General features: G+C 37.3%; 1 protein-coding gene across 1 annotated transcript in view; it reads right to left on the bottom strand.

Annotated features, from left to right (window-relative positions):
- The window catches only part of ETFA (electron transfer flavoprotein subunit alpha), a 124,516-nt gene that overhangs the window by 27,231 nt on the left and 73,617 nt on the right, over window positions 1-23,668 (bottom strand). Inside the window, exon 9 of the mRNA XM_037833317.1 lies at window positions 18,599-18,681. Within this exon, the coding sequence (XP_037689245.1) occupies window positions 18,599-18,681 (83 nt within the window). The remainder of the gene's footprint in view (window positions 1-18,598; window positions 18,682-23,668) is intronic.

Genomic DNA, 23,668 nt, shown 5'->3' on the forward strand with positions numbered 1-23,668 from the left:
TTCCTTAAAGAAGTATGGAACTAAGTATTTACTACTTATAATCAGAGAAGAGAGAAGTGATACTTTCTGTAACAATTACAAAACTGGCAACAAAACAAAACATAAGATCCTCAAATAATACAATGTTGGGAAGAAAGTGAATGGGAAAAAATCCAACTTTAAAAGATCAAGGGGCTTCAATGGTGGGAAAACAAGCTCAAATTTAATAAAAATAAATGGAAGTACTACATTTAGCTTAAAAAACAAAGAAACACTATATTATTACAAGACAAGGGACATGTCGGGTTTAACAGCAAGTAATTCAACTGGTAGCAGGGGGTGAGCAGTGAGGGAGGGGAGAGACAGAGATTTTGGATGTCCACAAGTGTAACCCATGCCAGTAGTGGGGTATGGCTGCCAAAAACCTAATGCAATGTTAAGCAGCATTAATTAAAATATTATTTAGGGAGATAATAATCCAACTTTGCACTAGTCAGAGCACATCTAAAGTAATGCATTTAATTCTGGGCCTCAGACTCCTGCTTATGGTCATGAGGGAATAGACTGTATCATACTAATCCTCCTGCCGAGAATACTCACAAAACCTGGTTAAAATATGGGAAGCAACTGTTTAAATATATTGGAGAGCAACCAAGACAGGCAGCATTTGAGAAGGTAGAATTCTGAAGAGGAGGGAGGCACACTAAGGTCAGCTTTTATAGAGCTCTGCTTCTTCCCTTGGGGTATTTACAGATTTCTCCACTTCGGACAGAAACCTATACTTGCACTGCTTGAGGAAACACTCAGAAGACAGTATCTGCAGTTGCTGTATCAGCTGTAAAGTGAGGAAAAATTCCAAAGTGGAGAGATCCACAAAGGAAGACCACAAGCTCTGCGTATTAACTCTGCTAAAAACTCTGGCTAACACCTACCTATATTAGGCGTATGGGAGGCAAATTTTAAGCTGTCTGGCTAAGACCCAAAAGAACTGAACAGAGAAGATAGGATTTGGGGTTTGAGTTCTGCCCGCTACAAAAAAAAAAAATTAAAACTTTTTGTAGGAATGTAACAGAACCCAGTGTCCACAATATAATCCAAAAGTACTAGAACAGTGGTTCTCAAAATATGGCAGATTCCTAGAGGCCCCAAGACCTTTCATGGGGGTCTGCGGAGTCAAAGCTATTTGCATAGCAATACTAAGATGATACCCTCATTTGTTTTATTTTTGTTCCTCTCACAAGTGTATCGTAGAATTTTCAAAGGCTACATGACTTTTGAGGTCATCATCATTCTTACTGCTAAATAGAGTGTATACATGTGTATTTTTGAGTTTCTCAAAAAGTTTTAGGGTAGTAGTTTTAGATACAACTATGTGTATTTACAGAGATTAACTCAGTTTGTTCTCAGTACAGTATATAAGTTTGCGATCTTACAGTTATACCTACTATAGTCTCTGTAACCTCATTCCCATCCAATAAATCGTATTTTGAAATCCCAAAGATTTCCTTGTGCCTACAAGGAAACACAACAAGAAGTACACTTTGTCTTATATTACAAGAACATTTTTAAAATATTTGAAAACTTTTGTAAGTATTTAAGTTTAGCTGGAACTGTTATTTTATAGTTTAATAATATTTATACTATAATGCAGAAGACTAGCTTTTTCAATCCACAGCTGCAACATCAAATCTAAAGATGCTGAAAAAGATGAAAATAACAAAGTTCTCTGACTTACATAAAAGACAAATCTACTCCAAAAAAAAAAAAAAAAATACTGTGTAAAACCGTAAATAAGAAATGAAAGTTCAATGAAAGCTATTTTTCTCTTGGTTTTACAGATGCTAATAATTTACCTTATTGTGTCATATAACAAAAGTGATGGCCATTTTGAAAACAACCATTCAGAGTTTAAATAGAAATAAACTGGATATTTTAAACACAGAAATGATGAGGAGTTTAAAAGCTAAAAACTGAACTTTCCAAACCAGAAAGGAAAGTCACTGAAGCATCTTATAGGCTAAGTTATCATACTGTGTTAGCTAAAGAGGCACAGTTGCAAGTCAACACTGCTGAATGCCTGCTGAATGAAAAATCAGTAAAGGAAACTATTGTGCTGCCACATTCCAATGATACAGTAACTTGTTGAATAAAAGATTTACCTATTGTAAACATGTATACTAAGTTAACATCTCATCTGCAGAATTGTACTTTTGCCTGACAGTCAAATCAGTAAACATGCTGTTTTACTTGTATTTGTGCAGGACTAACATGAATTAATCATCAAAGAAAACTTCTTTTATGTGAATACTTGGCAACAAACACAAGTGCTGCTGAAACATTCAAAGTGTTAAATAACTTTTCCGAATCTCCTGGTTATCCTGGAAAAATTGTATTGACATTTGCACTGATGATGCAAAAGCAACAGTGGGTAAAACTGCAGCTGCCTTAGCACAAATCAAGGTAGTGGCACCAAACTGTCTAGTAATCATTGCCTTCTTCACCACCACACACTGCAGTTAAAAAAAAAGAAAAAAGAAAAAAAGATCAGTTTCACTCAAGAATGTCCTTGAGGAGGCGGGGCAAGATGGCAGACTGGTGAGCTGTATGTTTTAGTTACTCCTCCAGGAAAGTAGGTAGAAAGCCAAGAACTGCGTGGACTGGACACCACAGAGAAATCTGACTTTGGGCATACTCATGAAAACGTGGAACTGCTGAGATCAGCGAAATCTGTAAGTTTTTGCGGCCAGGGGACCTGCGCCCCTCCCTGCCAGGCTCAGTCCCGGGGGAGGAGGGGCTGTCAGCTCCGGGAAGGAGAAGGGAGAACTGCACTGACAGCCCTTATCGGAAACTCATTCTACTGATTCAAACTCCAACCATAGATAGACTGAGACCAGACACCAGAGAATCTGAGAGCAGCCAGCCCAGCAGAGAGGAGACAGGCATAGAAAAAAAACAACACGAAAAACTCCAAAATAAAAGCGGAGGATTTTTGGAGTTCTGGTGAACATAGAAAGGGGAAGGGCCCTGAGGCGCATATGCAAATCCTGAAGAAAAGCTGATCTCTCTGCCCTGTGGACCTTTCCTTAATGGCCCTGGTTGCTTTGTCTCTTAGCATTTCAATAACCCATTAGATCTCTGAGGAGGGCCCGTTTTTTCTTTTTTGTTTTTTTTTTTAAACCTTTTTTCTTTTTCTAAAACAATTACTCTAAGAAGCCCAATACAGAAAGCTTCAAAGACTTGCTATTTGGGCAGGTCAAGTCAAGAGCAGAACTAGGAGAGCTCTGAGACAAAACGCAATAATCCAGTGGCTGAGAAAATTCACTAAACACCACAACTTCCCAAGAAAAGGGGGGTGTCCGCTCACAGCCATCATCCTGGTGGACAGGAAACACTCCTGCCCATCGCCAGCCCCATAGCCCAGAACTGCCCCAGACAACCCAGTGTGACGGAAGTGCTTCAAATAACAGGCACACACCACAAAACTGGACGTGAACATTAGCCTTCCCTGCAACCTCAGCTGATTGTCCCAGAGTTGGGAAGGTAGAGCAGTGTGAATTAACAAAGCCCCATTCAGCCATCATTTCAGCAGACTGGGAGCCTCCCTACACAGCCCAGCAGCCAAGAACTGCCCAGGGGGGATGGCACTCACCTGTGGCATAGCACAGTCATCCCTCAACAGAGGACCCGGGGTGCATGGCCTGGAAGAGGGGCCCACTTGCAAGTCTCAGGAGCCATACGCCAATACCAAGGACTTGTGGGTCAGTGGCAGAGACAAACTGTGGCAGGACTGAACTGAAGGATTAGACTATTGCAGCACCTTTAAAACTCTAGGATCACCAGGGAGATTTGATTGTTAGCGCCACCCCCCCCTCCCTGACTGCCCAGAAACACGCCCCATATACAGGGCAGGCAATACCAACTACACACGCAAGCTTGGTACACCAATTGGGCCCCACAAGGCTCACTCCCCCACTCACCACAAAGGCTAAGCAGGGGAGAACTGGCTTGTGGAGAACAGGTGGCTCGTGGACACCACCTGCTGGTTAGTTAGAGAAAGTGTACTCCACGAAGCTGTAGATCTGATAAATTAGAGATAAGGACTTCAATTGGTCTACAAATCCTAAAAGAACCCTATCAAGTTCAGCAAATGCCACGAGGCCAAAAACAACAGAAAATTATAAAGCATATGAAAAAACCAGACGATATGGATAACCCAAGCCCAAGCACCCAAATCAAAAGACCAGAAGAGACACAGCACCTAGAGCAGCTACTCAAAGAACTAAAGATGAACAATGAGACCATAGTACGGGAGATAAAGGAAATCAAGAAGACCCTAGAAGAGCATAAAGAAGACATTGCAAGACTAAATAAAAAAATGGATGATCTTATGGAAATTAAAGAAACTGTTGACCAAATTAAAAAGATTCTGGACACTTATAGTACAAGACTAGAGGAAGTTGAACAACGAATCAGTGACCTCGAAGATGACAGAATGGAAAATGAAAGCATAAAAGAAAGAATGGGGAAAAAAATTGAAAAAATCGAAATGGACCTCAGGGATATGATAGATAATATGAAACGTCCAAATATAAGACTCATTGGTGTCCCAGAAGGGGAAGAAAAGGGTAAAGGTCTAGGAAGAGTATTCAAAGAAATTGTTGGGGAAAACTTCCCAAATCTTCTAAACAACATAAATACACAAATCATAAATGCTCAGCGAACTCCAAATAGAATAAATCCAAATAAACCCACTCCGAGACATATACTGATCACACTATCAAACACAGAAGAGAAGGAACAAGTTCTGAAAGCAGCAAGAGAAAAGCAATTCACCACATACAAAGGAAACAGCATAAGACTAAGTAGTGACTACTCAGCAGCCACCATGGAGGCGAGAAGGCAGTGGCACGATATATTTAAAATTCTGAGTGAGAAAAATTTCCAGCCAAGAATACTTTATCCAGCAAAGCTCTCCTTCAAATTTGAGGGAGAGCTTAAATTTTTCACAGACAAACAAATGCTGAGAGAATTTGCTAACAAGAGACCTGCCCTACTGGAGATACTCAAGGGAGCCCTACAGACAGAGAAACAAAGAAAGGACAGAGAGACTTGGAGAAAGGTTCAGTACTAAAGAGATTCGGTATGGGTACAATAAAGGATATTAATAGACAGAGGGGAAAAATATGACAAACATAAACCAAAGGATAAGATGGCTGATTCAAGAAATGCCTTCACGGTTATAACGTTGAATGTAAATGGATTAAACTCCCCAATTAAAAGATATAGATTCGCAGAATGGATCAAAAAAAATGAACCATCAATATGTTGCATACAAGAGACTCATCTTAGACACAGGGACACAAAGAAACTGAAAGTGAAAGGATGGAAAAAAATATTTCATGCAAGCTACAGCCAAAAGAAAGCAGGTGTAGCAATATTAATCTCAGATAAAATAGACTTCAAATGCAGGGATGTTTTGAGAGACAAAGAAGGCCACTACATACTAATAAAAGGGGCAATTCAGCAAGAAGAAATAACAATCGTAAATGTCTATGCACCCAACCAAGGTGCCACAAAATACATGAGAGAAACACTGGCAAAACTAAAGGAAGCAATTGATGTTTCCACAATAATTGTGGGAGACTTCAACACATCACTCTCTCCTATAGATAGATCAACCAGACAGAAGACCAATAAGGAAATTGAAAACCTAAACAATCTGATAAATGAATTAGATTTAACAGACATATACAGGACACTACATCCCAAATCACCAGGATACACATACTTTTCTAGTGCTCATGGAACTTTCTCCAGAATACATCATATGCTGGGACATAAAACAAGCCTCAATAAATTTAAAAAGATTGAAATTATTCAAAGCACATTCTCTGACCACAATGGAATACAATTAGAAGTCAATAACCATCAGAGACTTAGAAAATTCACAAACACCTGGAGGTTAAACAACACACTCCTAAACAATCAGTGGGTTAAAGAAGAAATAGCAAGAGAAATTGCTAAATATATAGAGACGAATGAAAATGAGAACACAACATACCAAAACCTATGGGATGCAGCAAAAGCAGTGCTGAGGGGGAAATTTATAGCACTAAACGCATATATTAAAAAGGAAGAAAGAGCCAAAATCAAAGAACTAATGGATCAACTGAAGAAGCTAGAAAATGAACAGCAAACCAATCCTAAACCAAGTACAAGAAAAGAAATAACAAGGATTAAAGCAGAAATAAATGACATAGAGAACAAAAAAACAATAGAGAGGATAAATATCACCAAAAGTTGGTTCTTTGAGAAGATCAACAAGATTGACAAGCCCCTAGCTAGACTGACAAAATCAAAAAGAGAGAAGACCCATATAAACAAAATAATGAATGAAAAAGGTGACATAACTGCAGATCCTGAAGAAATTAAAAAAATTATAAGAGGATACTATGAACAACTGTATGGCAACAAACTGGATAATGTAGAGGAAATGGACAATTTCCTGGAAACATATGAACAACCTAGACTGACCAGAGAAGAAATAGAAGACCTCAACCAACCCATCACAAGCAAAGAGATCCAATCAGTCATCAAAAATCTTCCCACAAATAAATGCCCAGGGCCAGATGGCTTCACAGGGGAATTCTACCAAACTTTCCAGAAAGAACTGACACCAATCTTACTCAAACTCTTTCAAAACATTGAAGAAAATGGAACACTACCTAACTCATTTTATGAAGCTAACATCAATCTAATACCAAAACCAGGCAAAGATGTTACAAAAAAGGAAAACTACCGGCCAATCTCCCTACTGAATATAGATGCAAAAATCCTCAACAAAATACTTGCAAACCGAATCCAAAAACACATTAAAAAAATCATACACCATGACCAAGTGGGGTTTATTCCAGGCATGCAAGGATGGTTCAATATAAGAAAATCAATCAATGTATTACAACACATTAACAAGTCAAAAGGGAAAAATCAATTGATCATCTCAATAGATGCTGAAAAAGCATTTGACAAAATCCAACATCCCTTTTTGATAAAAACACTTCAAAAGGTAGGAATTGAAGGAAACTTCCTCAACATGATAAAGAGCATATACGAAAAACCAACAGCCAGCATAGTACTCAATGGTGAGAGACTGAAAGCCTTCCCTCTAAGATCAGGAACAAGACAAGGATGCCTGCTATCACCACTGTTATTCAACATTGTGCTGGAAGTGCTAGCCAGGGCAATCCGGCAAGACAAAGAAATAAAAGGCATCCAAATTGGAAAAGAAGAAGTAAAACTGTCATTGTTTGCAGATGATATGATCTTATATCTAGAAAACCCTGAGAAATCGACGATACAGCTACTAGAGCTAATAAACAAATTTAGCAAAGTAGCGGGATACAAGGTTAATGCACATAAGTCAGTAATGTTTCTATATGCTAGAAACGAACAAACTGAAGAGACACTCAAGAAAAAGATACCATTTTCAATAGCAACTAAAAAAATCAAGTACCTAGGAATAAACTTAACCAAAGATGTAAAAGACCTATACAAAGAAAACTACGTAACTCTACTAAAAGAAATAGAAGGGGACCTTCAAAGATGGAAAAATATTCCATGTTCATAGATAGGAAGGCTAAATGTCACTAAGATGTCAATTCTACCCAAACTCATCTACAGATTCAATGCAATCCCAATCAAAATTCCAACAACCTACTTTGCAGACTTGGAAAAGCTAGTTATCAAATTTATTTGGAAAGGGAAGATGCCTCGAATTGCTAAAGACACTCTAAAAAAGAAAAACGAAGTGGGAGGACTTACACTCCCTGACTTTGAAGCTTATTATAAAGCCACAGTTGCCAAAACAGCATGGTACTGGCACAAAGATAGACATATAGATCAATGGAATCGAATTGAGAATTCGGAGACAGACCCTCGGATCTATGGCCGACTGATCTTTGATAAGGCCCCCAAAGTCACTGAACTGAGTCATAATGGTCTTTTCAACAAATGGGGCTCGGAGAGTTGGATATCCATATCTAAAAGAATGAAAGAGGACCCCTACCTCACCCCCTACACAAAAATTAACTCAAAATGGACCAAAGAGCTCAATATAAAAGAAAGTACCATAAAACTCCTAGAAGATAATGTAGGAAAACATCTTCAAGACCTTGTATTAGGCGGCCACTTCCTAGACTTTACACCCAAAGCACAAGCAACAAAAGAGAAAATAGATAAATGGGAACTCCTCAAGCTTAGAAGTTTCTGCACCTCAAAGGAATTTCTCAAAAAGGTAAAGAGGCAGCCAACTCAATGGGAAAAAATTTTTGGAAACCATGTATCTGACAAAAGACTGATATCTTGCATATATAAAGAAATCCTACAACTCAATGACAATAGTACAGTCGGCCCAATTATAAAATGGGCAAAAGATATGAAAAGACAGTTCTCTGAAGAGGAAATACAAATGGCCAAGAAACACATGAAAAAATGTTCAGCTTCACTAGCTATTAGAGAGATGCAAATTAAGACCACAATGAGATACCATCTAACACCGGTTAGAATGGCTGCCATTAAACAAACAGGAAACTACAAATGCTGGAGGGGATGTGGAGAAATTGGAACTCTTATTCACTGTTGGTGGGACTGTATAATGGTTCAGCCACTCTGGAAGTCAGTCTGGCAGCTCCTTAGAAAACTAGATATAGAGTTACCATTCAATCCAGCGATTGCACTTCTCAGTATATACCCGGAAGATCGGAAAGCAGTGACACGAACAGATATCTGCACGCCAATGTTCATAGCAGCATTATTCACAATTGCCAAAAGATGGAAACAACCCAAATGTCCTTCAACAGATGAGTGGATAAATAAAATGTGGTATATACACATGATGGAATACTACGCGGCAGTAAGAAGGAACGATCTCGTGAAACATATGACAACATGGATGAACCTTGAGGACATAATGCTAAGTGAAATAAGCCAGGCACAAAAAGAGAAATATTATATGCTACCACTAATGTGACCTTTGAAAAATGTAAAACAAATGGCTTATAATGTAGAATGTAGGGGAACTAGCAATAGAGAGCAATTAAGGAAGGGGGAACAATAATCCAAGAAGAACAGATAAGCTATTTAACGTTCTGGGGATGCCCAGGAATGACTATGGTCTGTTAATTTCTGATGGATATAGTAGGAGCAAGTTCACAGAAATGTTGCTATATTAGGTAACTTTCTTGGGGTAAAGTAGGAACATGTTGGAAGTTAAGCAGTTATCTTAGGTTAGTTGTCTTTTTCTTACTCCCTTGTTATGGTCTCTTTGAAATGTTCTTTTATTGTATGTTTGTTTTCTTTTTAACTTTTTTTTCATACAGTTGATTTAAAAAAGAAGGGAAAGTTAAAAAAAAAAAAAAAAACAAGGAAAAAAAAAGATGTAGTGCCCCCTTGAGGAGCCTGTGGAGAATGCAGGGGTATTTGCCTACCCCACCTCCATGGTTGCTAACATGACCACAGACATAGGGGACTGGTGGTTTGATGGGTTCAGCCCTCTACCACAGGTTTTACCCTTGGGAAGACGGTTGCTGCAAAGGAGAGGCTAGGCCTCCCTATGGTTGTGCCTAAGAGCCTCCTCCCGAATGCCTCTTTGTTGCTCAGATGTGGCCCTGTCTCTCTAGCTAAGCCAACTTGAAAGGAGAAATCACTGCCCTCCCCCCTACGTGGGATCAGACACCCAGGGGAGTGAATCTCCCTGGCAACGTGGAATATGACTCCCGGGGAGGAATGTAGACCTGGCATCGTGGGACGGAGAACATCTTCTTGACCAAAAGGGGGATGGGAAAGGAAATGAAATAAGCTTCAGTGGCAGAGAGAATCCAAAAGGAGCCGAGAGGTCACTTTGGTGGGCACTCTTACGCACACTTTAGACAACCCTTTTTAGGTTCTAAAGAATTGGGGTAGCTGGTGGTGGATACCTGAAGCTATCAAACTACAACCCAGAACCCATGAATCTCGAAGACAGTTGTATAAAAATGTAGCTTATGAGGGGTGACAAGGGGATTGGGAAAGCCATAAGGACCACACTCCACTTTGTCTAGTTTATGGATGGATGAGTAGAAAAATAGGGGAAGGAAACAAACCGACAAAGGTACCCAGTGTTCTTTTTTACTTCAATTGCTCTTTTTCACTCTAATTATTATTCTTGTTATTCTTGTGTGTGTGCTAATGAAGGTGTCAGGGATTGATTTGGGTGATGAATGTACAACTATGTAATGGTACTGTGAACAATCGAAAGTACGATTTGTTTTGTATGACTGCGTGGTATATGAATATATCTCAATAAAATGAAGATTAAAAAAAAAAAAAAAAAAAACACCAAGCACACTCCAGACACAGGGTTTTTGCCCTTGCTTTTCGTTCTGCCTGCATTTTTCTTCCTCCAGACATCCTCATCTCTGGCTCCCTCAATTCATTCAGTTCTCACTTCTGAGGCCTCCCTGCCCAGCCTGCCTGAAATAATCCTGTACCCACTTCCCGAGTCTTCTATTCCCTTCATGATTTTCTCCATATCACTTGTCACTCTCTGAAATGATCCTGTTTTCTTTTCTTCTCCCTTCTCCCTCTAACGTGGATCAGGAGAACAGGGACCTATCTGTCTGCTGCTTTATCCAGTATCCAAAAATTAATTGTTGCATGAATGAATGACTTTATAACCAAACCTGTCCTGACAAAACAGAAGAACAATGTATGGTTCCTGCCCAAAGAACTGCAGTTGGGTGGAGGGTAGGGGAGACAAAGGATGGCCATATAATTTATCATCAGGCAGGAATACATCTGGGAATGAAAGGGGCACTACTAGTAATCATGCCAGAAAAAGGCCTAAACCAGAACTCAACCTGACCCAGGCTGGTGTATGGCTGACCCCAACTGTATATGATGGAGGATCAGAGGGTCAAGATTTCTAAGAGAGGACACTGGAGCTGGACTTTGAGGAATGAGTGGTGATTTAGAAAGTGGGGCTGGAGAAGAGAATTCCCAGCAGAGCAAACTTCATGAGCAAAGACACTGGAGTATGAAAATGCATGTGTTCAGGGCACAGTATGTGTCCTGGGTGTGGCTGCTAGCAGGTGGCAAGGCTCGATGGGTAGGCTGAGGTCACTTTCTGAAAATGGGAACTCCACATGCCATGGCATTAACCTATGGACAGTGGGAAGGGGTATCAAGTGTGGTTCAGAGGGGAGAGCTCACAGGGCAGCTAAAGGAAAGGGGAAGTATTTTGCAACACCAGCTCTCTGATGTCTTCAGTTTGTACCTTATCCACCCCTCTAGGCTGCAATTCCTCCAGGAAGCCCTCTAAGATTGTCCCAGCCTGCAATATCCTCTGCTACTTCACAAGTACAGCCTAGAACCAGAATTTGGGACACTAGTGTCTGGCTGGGCTGCACCCTGTGACTTTCTTTTTCTGTGCCTAGCACCTGTCTCTGACATTCCAGGGGAATCAGGTGAAACTTTAAGCATCCTGTTGATCCTGGAAGTGGGTTCTCCACCCCAATCCTAGTTGTAGGCAGGTGCAGCCCACACTGAGTTCTGCTGCCTCCTGCACTTCCTTAGGCTCTGGACAGCGGTGCTTACCAAAAGAGATACTTGCCTATTCTACCTGCTGCATGTTTCCTTCCCACCGTGCCTGGCCTCAGCAAGAGGCCTTGGCAACCACATGTCACAGCTGCCCTCCAGGGCATGAGTCTCATCCTCAGAACCCAGTCCTGCTTGCTCACTTGTTCATGCCCTGATATATTCATTTGTTTATTCACACATATTAGCACGCCCTCTATAATGAGCACTGGAGGCATGAGATGACTCTGTTGTGGTCTCAGCCATCAGTTAGTTGAAGTCCAGTGGTGAGGCTGAGCTCGTCTCTCTTCTAGACACACACACACACACACACACACACACACACACACACACACGCTCATGTATATACACGCAAATACTCACATGAACTCATGCACAAAAAAAAAAAAAAAAAGAATGTCCTTGAAGCAGTAAAAAGTACTAATTTTATTAACTCCTGATCTTTGAATACACATCTTTTTAATATTCTGTGTGAGACAGTGAGTGTGAAGAAAGCACTTCTACTGCATACAATGGTGGTTGTGAGGAAAAACACTTGTGCAATGGTTTGAGTTGCCAGCTAACCCAGCTGCTCTTTTCACAGAATACCATTTTTAACTTCAAAGAACAACTAACAGACATTTAGGTATTTGGCAGACAGTTTATTGAAAATGAATAAAGTGAGATTGTCAATTATGAGAAAACAAATAAAAGTATTTGTTGCTAAGGATAAAATTTGAGATTTTAAGTGGGAATTGGAATTCTAAAAATCTTGTGTCCATGTATATGAGCTTTAAAGAGTTCTTACGACATCAGTGGTGATATGAAAGGATGTGATTTTTGATATTGATAAAATGGGTCAACATTTGGGAGACTGGCATAATTCAGTAAATCATTATTTTCTAAATGAACAGTGTCTGATGTTACAAAATCTTGAATGGGTAAAAGATCCATTCAAAGTGCAAGACAGATCAATGGATTTTAAGGTAAGAATATGCAAAGTTCATTGATATGGTTTCATATCACTCAACTAACATTTAAGAAACTACTACTTGTCAAGTTTTAATGTAGTGTAAAAGAATCGCACTCCTGGCAAAAGCAGCTTGAGACAGTGAAAGCAGTCTAAGAAACAATTGAGTCAGGGGCCAGGGGCAAAGGTACAAATATTTTAATTCTTGCAGTGAAGCACCTCAGAGAGGAAGAAGTTCTGTTTCCTAGAGAGAAGATGGGGCATTCAAATTCCTGTAAACAGAGGAACTCCTAAGGCCCCTAGCAAGCACAAGCCCAGGACAAGCCAGACTCAGAAGAGACAGGGAGGATCCTGTATTTTTCATTTGCCTTGGGCCTACCATCTTGACAGGAGAGCTGAACTCTGAAGGAGAGCACCAGCCAACACCAAGTCAATTTGCAAAGACTGTAAAAGGTGTTTTTTTCATTGTTTCAGCACTTTCTAGTACTCAAGAAAATCTAGTACTCACGAAAGAGGCAGCTAAGGGACTAAATCCCAGAGTTAACATTTTTAAATATTAAAATGTACAGTTGCAACAAAAGATTACAAGACAAAGAAACAGGAAATGATGCCCCTTTGAAAGGAAGAGGATAAAAATCTAGAAAACACTGAAGAAAAAACTGTAGACATACGAGACAAGGAATTTAAAATAGAATGATCTTCAGTATGCTCAAGGATATGAAAGAAAACACAGAGAAAGAACTAAAGGATATCAGGAAAACAATGAATAAACAATACGAGAATCTCAATAAAGAGAATTGTTTTTTAAAGGAACTAAACAGAACTACTGGAGTTGAAGGCCACAATAGCTGTAATGAAGAATCCCCAGGAAATTTTCGTCAGATTGGAGCTGGCAGAAGGAAAAATCAGTCAACTAGAAGAAAAGATAATGACTGAAATGAGTCAGGCTGATGTACAGAAAGAAAAAAGAATTAGAAAAGTTTTTGGTACAAGATTAACACCTCAAAATCAGTAGTGTTTCTATACAATAATAATAAACTGAAGAAGAAATCAAGAAAAAGGTTCCATTTACAATAGCAACAAAAAAATCAAATGTCTAGGAATATATTTAGCCAAGGATGTAAAGGACTTGTACACAGAAAACTATAAAATATTGCTAAAAGTCAAATAATACCTAAAAAAAATGGAAGAACATTGCATGTTCATGAATTATAAGACTAAATATTGTTAAAATTTCAATTCTACCCAGAGTAATTTGCAGATTCAATGCAATCCCAATCAAAATTCCAACAGCCTTTTTTGCAGAAATGGAAAAGCCAATCCTCAAATTCATTTGGAAGGGTAAAAGCCCCTGAACAGCCAAATGAATCTTGAAAAGAATAAAGGTGGAAGACTCATAATTCATGATCTTAAAACTTATTACAAAGCCACAGTAAACAAAAGAGCATGGTACTGGCACAGGGACAGACAAATAAACCAAGGGAACAGAACTCAAACTTCAGAAATAAACCCTCATGTTTATGGCCAACTGATTTTTTTTTTTTAGGGTTTTTTTTTTTTTAATATTCATTTTATTGAGATGTATTCACATACCACGCAGTCATACAAAACAAATCGTACATTCGATTATTCATAGTACCATTACACAGTTGTACATTCATCACCAAAATCAGTCCCTGACAGCTTCATTACCACACACACAAAAGTAACAAGAATAGTAAAAGTGAAAAAGAGCAATTAAAATACAAAAGAACACTGGGTGCCTTTGTCTGTTTGTTTGTTTGTTTCCTTCCCCTATTTTTCTACTTGTCCATCCATAAACTAGACCAAGGGGAGTGTGGTCCTTATGGCTTTCCCAATCCCATTGTCACCCCTCATAAGCTGCATTTTAATACAATTGTCTTCAAGATTCATGGGTTCTGGGTTGTAGCTTGATAGTTTCAGGTATCCACCACCAGCTACCCCAATTCATTAGAACCTAAAAAGGGTTGTCTATATTGTGCGTAAGAGTGCCCACCAGAGTGACCTCTCGGCTCCTTTTGGAATCTCTCTGCCACTGACGTTTATTTCATTTCCATTCACATCCCCCTTTTGGTCAAGTAGATGTTCTCCATCCTACGATGCTGAGTCTACATTCCTCCCCAGGAGTCATATTCTACGTTGCCAGGGAGATTCACTCCCCTGGGTGTCTGATCCCACTTAGGGGGAAGGGCAGTGTTTTGTTTTTTTTTCAGTTTTTTTTTTTTTTTTTTTTGCCAACTGATTTTTGACAAAGGTGCCAAATCCACTCAATGGGCAAAGAATAGTCTCTTCAACAAGCAGTACTGGGAAAACTGGATATCCATATGCAAAAGAATTGCTCCATGAAAATTTAAAACTTTTGCGAATAAAAGGACCTCATAATGAAACTAAAATGACAACCTACAAAATAGAAGAAAATATTTGGAAACCACATATCCAATAAAGGTTTACTATCCAAACTATATAAAAAAAATACCACAACTTAAAAACAAAAACACAAAAAACCCAATTAAAAAATGGGCAACAGACTTTTTCTCCAAAGAAGTTATACAAATGGTCAAAGAGCACACAAAAAGATGCTCAACATCATTAGCCATTAGGGAAATACAAATCAAAACCACAGTAAGCTACCATTTCGTACCTACTAAAATGGCTATTACTAAAAAACAAAAACAAAAACAAACTTACAAGTGTTAGAGAGTACATGGAGAGATAGGAACCCCGTTCATTGTTGTGGGAATGTAAAATGGTGCAGCAGCTGTGGAAGACAGTTTGATAGTTCCTCAAAAAGTCAAATATAGAATTACCATATGACCTGGAAATCCCATTTCTAGGTACACACCCTAAAGAATTGAAAGCAGGGACTCAAACAGGTATTTGCATACTGATTGTTCCAGTTTGCTAATGCCATCATGCATAACACCAGAAATAGACTGGCTTTTAAAAAGAGGGGTTATTTGGTTACAAATTTATAGTTCTAAAGTCATAAAAGCACCCAAACTAAGGCATCAACAAGAGGATACCTTCACTGAAGAATGGCTGATGGCATCTGGAATACCTTTGTTGGCTGGGAAGGCATGTGGTTGGCATCTGCTGTTCTTTGCTATCAGGTCGTGTTTCAAAATGGCTTTCTTCAAATGTCTCTGGGCTCTCTTAGCTTCTCAGGGGAAAACTCTGGGCTTCATCTCTTAGCTTAGCATCTCCAAATGTCCTTTTGTCTGCATCTCCAAGCATCTCTAAGCATCAGCAAGCATCTGGATCTGTGTCAGCTCTTAGCTTCTCTTTTAAATATTCTAGTAAACTACTCAAGACCCACCTTGAATGGGTGGGGTCCACACCTCCATGGAAATAATCTAATCAAAAATATCACCCACAGTTGGGTGAGTCACATCTGCATGGAAACATTCAATCAAAAAGGTCTATCCTAATCAAAAGACTAATAAATCTGCCCCCACAAGATTGTATTAAAGAACATGGCTTTTGGAGGGACTTATATCCAAACTGGCACACCGATGTTCAAAGTGGCATTATCCACAATTACCAAAAGATGGAAGCAACCCAAGTGTCCATCAACTGATTAATGGATAGACATAATGTGGTATACACACACAATGAAATGTTATTCAGTTGTAAAAAGGAATGAAGTTCTGATACATGCATCAACACAGATGAACCTTGAAGACATGTTGAGTGAAATAAGCCAGAGACAAAAAGTGAAAATATTGTATAATATCTCACTGATATGAAATAATTAGAATAAGCAAATTCATAGATTCAGAAACTAGAATATGGGTTACCAGGTGCTGGGAGATGGGTAGGGAATGGCGAGTTAATGCTTTAAGTTGTACAGTTTCTATTTGGGATGACGGAAAGGGTTTGGATATGGATGGTGGTGAAGACAGCACAACATTGTGAACATAACAGCACTGAAATATATATTTGAATGTGGTTAAAAGAGCAAATTTTAGGTTACATACATGTTATGAAAATTAAAATTTTTTAAAAATCCAGAGGTCTGTACATCACAGTGAACCCCAAAGTAAACCATGGTCTATAGTTAATAGTACAATTATAAAAATGTTCTTTCAATAATTGCGACACACCACAAATGTACCAAGGAGTTAATAATAGGGTAGTATATTTTATGAACATTGTATTTTATGCATTGTTTTTCTATAAGCCTGTAACTTCTTTAATAAAAAGAAAAAAGAAAAATGAAGAAGGAAGCCACAGGATGGGAAAAAAATAATCATAATATGTATATTGGAAAAAGAATTTGTATCCAGCTTAAAGAACTCCTATAAAGATACAATAAAAAAATGTAAAAACAATTTAAAAATGGGTCAAAGACTTGACAAGACACTTTAAAACAAACGTCAAAGACAAGCCTTAAAAAATTTGACACTGAGATACAAAATTTTTTAAATGGACATAACTTATTATCTCACTTTAAAATATATAAGAAATAAATTTTCCTCCAAACAATGGAAGTTTAAATGGCTGAGAATCCAATTCATTGAAAATTTATATGGCCTAAGAAATGTGAACAGTCATTCGATACTGTTCACATTTTTTAAAATTTCCTTTCTTAATTTTTTTATTATATATATATACATAACATAAAATTTGCCATTTTTAACTGTACAATTCAGTGGCAATAATTACATTTACGAAGTTGTTCTACCATCACAACCCTCAATTATCAAAATTTTTTCATCATCCCCAACAGAAACTCTGTACCCATTAAGCAATAACCCTACATTCCCCTTTCCTCAGCCACTGTTAACCTCTAATCAACTTTCTGTCTCTACGAATTTGTCTATTCTGGAGACTTCAGATGAGTGGAACCATATAATCTTTGTCCTTTGAGTCAGACTTTTTTCACTTGGAATAATGTTTTTAAGGTTCATCATGTTGTATCATGTATCAGAAGTTCATTCTTCTTTATGACTGAGGAGAAGTCTATTGTAAGTATATACCACATTTTGTTTACCCATTCACCTGTCCTTGGCATTTGGGTTGTTTCCATCTTTTGCTATTGTGAATAATGCTGCTATGAACATCAGTGTGTAAATGTCTGTTTGAGACCCTGCTTTCAATTCTTTTGTGAATATAACCAGGAATGGAATTGTTGGGTCATATGGTAATTCTATGTTTAACTTTTAAAGGAACCACCAAATTGTTTTCCACAGGTGGCTGCACCACTTTACATTCCCACTAGCAATGCAGGAAGGTTCCAATTTCTTCACATCCTCATCAGCACACCATATTTTGTTTGTTTGTTTGTTTGTTTGTTTGTTTTCATTAGGAGCCATCCTAGTGAGTGTGAGGAGGTATCTCTTTGTCGTCACGATTCACCTTTGAAACCAAAATTTTCTACCAGTCTTCTTTAAGTTCTGGATAGAATTAAACAAAGAATATTCCAGTATTATTTATCCATATGGGTCAGAATATTCTGAATTTTATACAACAAAATAAAATACAGAAATAAACTAGATGTTCTAGATGTTTAAGAATATATGAGACTTCAACTGCCATTCATAGTTCCCAATTCTGAACTTGTGTGTTCATTAAAATAGGTTCATTGTTCTTATGACTGATTTTATAGTTAAAAGCTTGTAGAAAATAAACATCATCAACGTGAACTTATAAAATCTATTTAACAATAAAATGCAGCTCATCAGTTTTATATATGGTATTGTGGTTATGACATCATTCAACAAGAGTTCCACTGCTTTAAAAATTTTGAAAACAATTACTAGATTTAAGAACTGCTAAGCGTTTTATTGAGACCAAGAAATCTGTAGACCTGAAGGGGGGAAAAAGCATATGCACAAAAAAATAAAATAAAATAAAAGTATGCACGGCAGTGAGAAGGAGGACATATCCACCATGGTACCAGCTAATGGCTTAGGAACATCTGAATAGGACATAAATCACTCAGATTATCGTTTAACAACTAGATACAGTTCTTTGCCCCATACAATTTTGCATAGCGTATTTTATGGCAATACTTACTGGCGCTACTATTTTTCCTGTCTGTCCAACTTGCATGTCATTGGGAACAAAGCCAGCATCAACAGCAGCACGGGAAGCACCAACTAAGAGGAAAAAACATTTATCATTTTGTTCAAGCTCAATTATTCAGCCACTTGGGATAATCGGTGATAATTATAAAGAAAGACACTGTTGTAAGACAGAAATTTAAATAAAACAGACCCCCTAAAAAATTCCTGTTACCAAATGAAAATTCTAAATACTAACTCCGAAAGAAAGGCACTATGAAGACAGAAGCAGAGATTGGAGCCATGTGGCCACAAGTCCAGGAGTTGGAAGAGGCCAGGAGCAGATTCTCCCACAAAGACCCCAGAGGGAGTGTGTCTCTGTCAACAACTTGATTTCAGACTTCTGGTCTCCAGAAGCAAGAGAGAATAAATTTCTGTTGTCTAAGCCACCAAGTTTGTGGTCATTTGCTATAGCAACCACAGGACACTAAAAAACGTCTGTCTCACACAATAAGAAATTTAAGTACTAAAATGACAGAGATTTTTGTTTATTTTGTTCACTGTCATTTCCCTACCAGCTAAAATAGTGCTGGCCACATGGCTGACATTCAACAAATATTTGTTTAATGAATGAAGGAAGCATGAATAAATAAACATCCTATATCAAATACAGCTATCCAGTTATAAGTCAATATTATGCTTTATCAGACAAAACCATTACTGTTTCTATAGGTACATACATTAGGTATTATAAAGACACTGGAAAAGCATGGAAACTCTTAAAAGTGGAGAGAAAGGTCAGAACTGGCACTGGTAGTCAAGGATGACTTCAGCATTGTCTATAATGTTTTAGTTTTCTATAAAGAAGAATATATTCATGTACCACTTGTGTAATGAAAAACTAATCTAAAATATTTTAAGTCTTCCTGATTATTTCATAAATATATTCCATTCTCAGCAATCAGCTTTTTTTTTCTAAAAAACTGAGGTGTAATTCATATAACCTAAAATTAAACATTTTTAAATGAACAATTCAGTGCCATTCAGAACATTCAAAACATTGTACAACCAGCAGTTCTATCTATTTCCAAAATATATTCATCACCTCAAAAGGAAATCCCTTACCCATTAAGCAGTTACTCCCACTTTTTCCAAGCCTCTGGTAACCATTAACCTGCATTCTGTCTGAAAGGATTTTATTTACTCTGAGTATTTCATATAAATGGAATTATACAAATATTACATTTTGAGTCTGGCTTCCTTCAATTAGCATGTTCCTGAGGTTCATTCACATTGTAGCATGTATCATTACTTCATTACTTTTCATGGCTGAATAATATTCCATTGTATGTATATGCCCTAATTTCTTTATCCAGTCATCTGTTGATGGACATTTAGGCTGTTTCTTCCTTTTGGCTGTGGTGAATAGTGATACTATAAACAAGCTTGTACATGTATTCTTTGAGCTCTTTTTTGCAATTCTTTTGGGTATATATACCTAGGAGAACTGCTGGGTCATATAATAATTCCATGTTTTACTTTTTGAGGAACTGCTAAACTGTTTTCCATAGTGACTGAACCTATTTGCATTCCCATCAACAGTAACGTACAAGAGTTCCAATTTCTCCAAATCCTCACCAACAGCTGTTATTTTCTGTTTATTATTATTATAGCTATCATAGTGGATGTGAAGTGGTAGCTCTTAGTGGTTTTGATTTGCATTTCCCAAATTACTCGCAGTGTTGACCCACTTAATGCACTTGTTTTCTTGCATATCTTCTTTGCAGAAAGTCTATTCAAGTCCATTGCCTAGTTTTTAATTGGGTTACGGTCTTTTTGTTGTTAAGTAGTACAAATACTTTATATATAATGGATACTAAACCCTTACTATATATATGATTTGCAACTGTTCTCTCCTATTCTGTAAGTTGTCTTTTTACTTTCTTAATAATGTCCTCAATGTACAAAAGTTTTTAATTTTGATTAAGTTCAATATATTTATTTTTTTCTTTTGTTACTCATATGCCTGTTAACATTTTGCATTAGTGTGATACATTTATTATAATTGATGAACCGATATTATTATTGTTATATTAGAAACTAAAGTCCATAATTCACATTGGGATTCACACTTTGTGTTGTACAGTTCTATGGGGTTTTTTCCTTTTAATTTTAATTGATAACATATTCACAAGATAAAATTTCCCACTTTAACCACTTTCAAGTATACAATTCAGTGGTGTTAATTATATTCTTAACGTTGTGCTCTTATCAACACCATCCATTACCAAAACCTCTCCACCACTCTAAACAGAAATTCCATACCAGTTAAACAGCATTAACTCCCCATTACCTACCCTCACCCCACCCCTTGTATTTTATATTCTAATTTCTGACTATGAATTTGCATATTCTATTTCCTATAAGTGAGATAATATAATATTTGTCTTTTTTCTTTCTGGCATATTTCATGCAACATGAGGCCTAAAGATTCACCCATGTTGTTGCATGTATCAGCACTCCATTCCTTCTTATGATGGAATAATATCCCATTGTATTTCTACACCACATTTTGTTTATCCATTCATCAGCTAAGGGACAGGGTTGCTTCCATCTTTTGGCAATTGTGACTAATGCCACTATGAACATCAGTGTGCAATTATGTCTGAGTCCCTCCTTTCAATTCTGTTGGGTATATACCTAGAAGTGGGATTGCCAAGTCATATGGTATTCTACATGTAACTTTCTGCAGAACCAGCAAACTTTTCCACAGCAGCTGCATCATTTCTTTCCCACCAACAATGCATGAGGGTTCCTATTTCTCCACATCCTCCAAACACTTGTTATTTTCCTTTTTTTTTTTAATACTAGCTATTCTAGTGCGTCTGAAATGTTCCCTCATTGTGGTTTTAATTTGCATTTCCCTATTGGCTAATGATGCTAAGCATCTTTTCCTGTGCTTATTGGCCATTTACATAGCATCTTTGGAGATATGTCTATTCAAGTCCTTTGCCATTTATTAATTGGGTTGTCTTTTTTGTCAGTGAATTGTAGTTCTTCATAAATTCTGGATATTAAACCCTGATCAGATATATAGTTTGCAACTATTTTCTCCCATTCCATTTTGATGAAGTCCAATTTATCTATTTTTTCTTTTGGTGCTCATGTTTTCATTATAAAATCCTGTAATCCATTAGCTAATACAAGGTTCTGAAGATATTCCTTATTTTTTCTTTCAGGGGTTTTATAGTTTTATTTCTTTACTTGGTCTTTGATCCATTTTCAGTTAATTTTGGTATAAGGTGTGAGATAGAGGTCATCCTTCATTCCTTTACATGTGGATATCCAGTTTTTCCAGCACCATTTAGTAAAGAGACAATTCCTTCCCAATGATCAGACTTAGCACTCTTCTCAAAAATCAATTGGCAATAAAAATGTTTAAACTGGTGGATCTGGGAATGTGGGGAGAGAGTATGTTGGAGCTCTCTGTATGGGTTTTGTATTGTTTTTGAAATTGTCCTATAACTTTGATGTTATTTCAAAATAAAAAGTTTTTTTTTTTTTTAATCAATTCATCATGAATATGAGGGCTTATTTCTGAACTCTCCATTCTATTCCATTGGTCTATGTCTGCCCTTAGGCCAGTACCATGCTCTTTTGATTACCATAACTTTGTAGTTAAGTTTTAAAATCAAGAAGTGTGAGTTCTCCAACTTCAATCTTCCTTTTTAAGATGGCATTGGTTATGTTAGAGCCCCTTACTCTTCCGAATAAATTTAATGGTTGGCTTTTCCATTTCTGTAAAGAGAGTTGTTGCAATGCTGATCGGGACTGTGTTGGATCTATAAATCACTTTGGGTAGAACTGACATCTTAACAATATTTAGACTTCCAATCCATGAATATGGAATGTCCTTCCATTTATTAAATCTTTTCAAACTTCTCTCAGCAATGTTTTGTAGTTTTCCATTATAGGTCCTTTACATTTTTGGTAAAATTTATTCCTAGATATTTGATTTTTTTAGTTGCTATTGTAAATGGAATTTTTTTTTTCTTCATTTCCTCTTTGGATTGTTCATCATAAGTGTACTACTGATTTTTGTGTGTTGATTTTGTACTCTGCAACTTTGATGAACTCATTTATTAGCTCCAGGAGCTCTGTTGTGGATTTTTTAGGCTTTTCTGTAAATAGGAACATGTCATCTGCAAACAGGGAAAGTTTTATTTCTTCCTTCCCAATTTGGATATCTTTCATTTCTTTTTCTTGCTTAACTGCTCTGGCTAGAACTTCCAATACAATGTTGAGTAACAGTGATGATAGTGGATATTCTTGCCTTGTTTCTGATCTTAGAGGGAAAGCATTCATCTTTCACCATTAAATATGATGTTAGCTGTGAGTTTTTCACATATGTCCTTTATCATGCTGAGGAAGTTTTCTTCTATTCCTAGTTTTTTAAGTGTTCTTATACCAAGAAGGTGTGCTATATTTTGACAAATGTGTTTTCTGTGTCAATAGAGATAATCATGGGATTTTTTCCTTCATTCTGTTAATGTGGTGTATTACATTATGTTGAATCATCCTTGCAAACCTGGGATAAATCCCATGTGATCATGGTGTATAATTATTTTAATGTGCTGTTGGATTCAGTTTGCTAATATTTTGTTGAGGATATTTTTCATCCATATTCATGAGCGATATGAATATGTAATTTTCTTTTCCTGTAATATCTTTATCTGGCTTTGGTAACAGGGTGTTGTTGGCTTTACAGAATGAGTTGGAAAATACTGCCTCCTCTTCAACTTTTTGGAAGAGTTTGACCAGGATTGGTATTTATTCTTCCTTGAATGTTTGGCAGAATTCATCAGTGAATCCATCTAGTCCTAGGCTTTTCTTTGCTGGGAAGTTTTTGATTCTTGATTCAATCTCTTAACTTGTTATTAGTCTGTTCAGATCTTCTTTTTCTTCTTGAATCAGTGTAGTTCGTGTGCTTCTAGGAATTTGTCCATTTCATCTAGATTATTTAATTTATTGGCATGCAATTGTTCAAAGTATTGTCTTGTAATCCTTTTCATTTCTCTGGGGT

The sequence above is a fragment of the Choloepus didactylus genome, chromosome 4 (genome assembly GCF_015220235.1).
Source record: "Choloepus didactylus isolate mChoDid1 chromosome 4, mChoDid1.pri, whole genome shotgun sequence".
In the NCBI taxonomy this organism is placed as follows: Eukaryota; Metazoa; Chordata; class Mammalia; order Pilosa; family Megalonychidae; genus Choloepus; species Choloepus didactylus.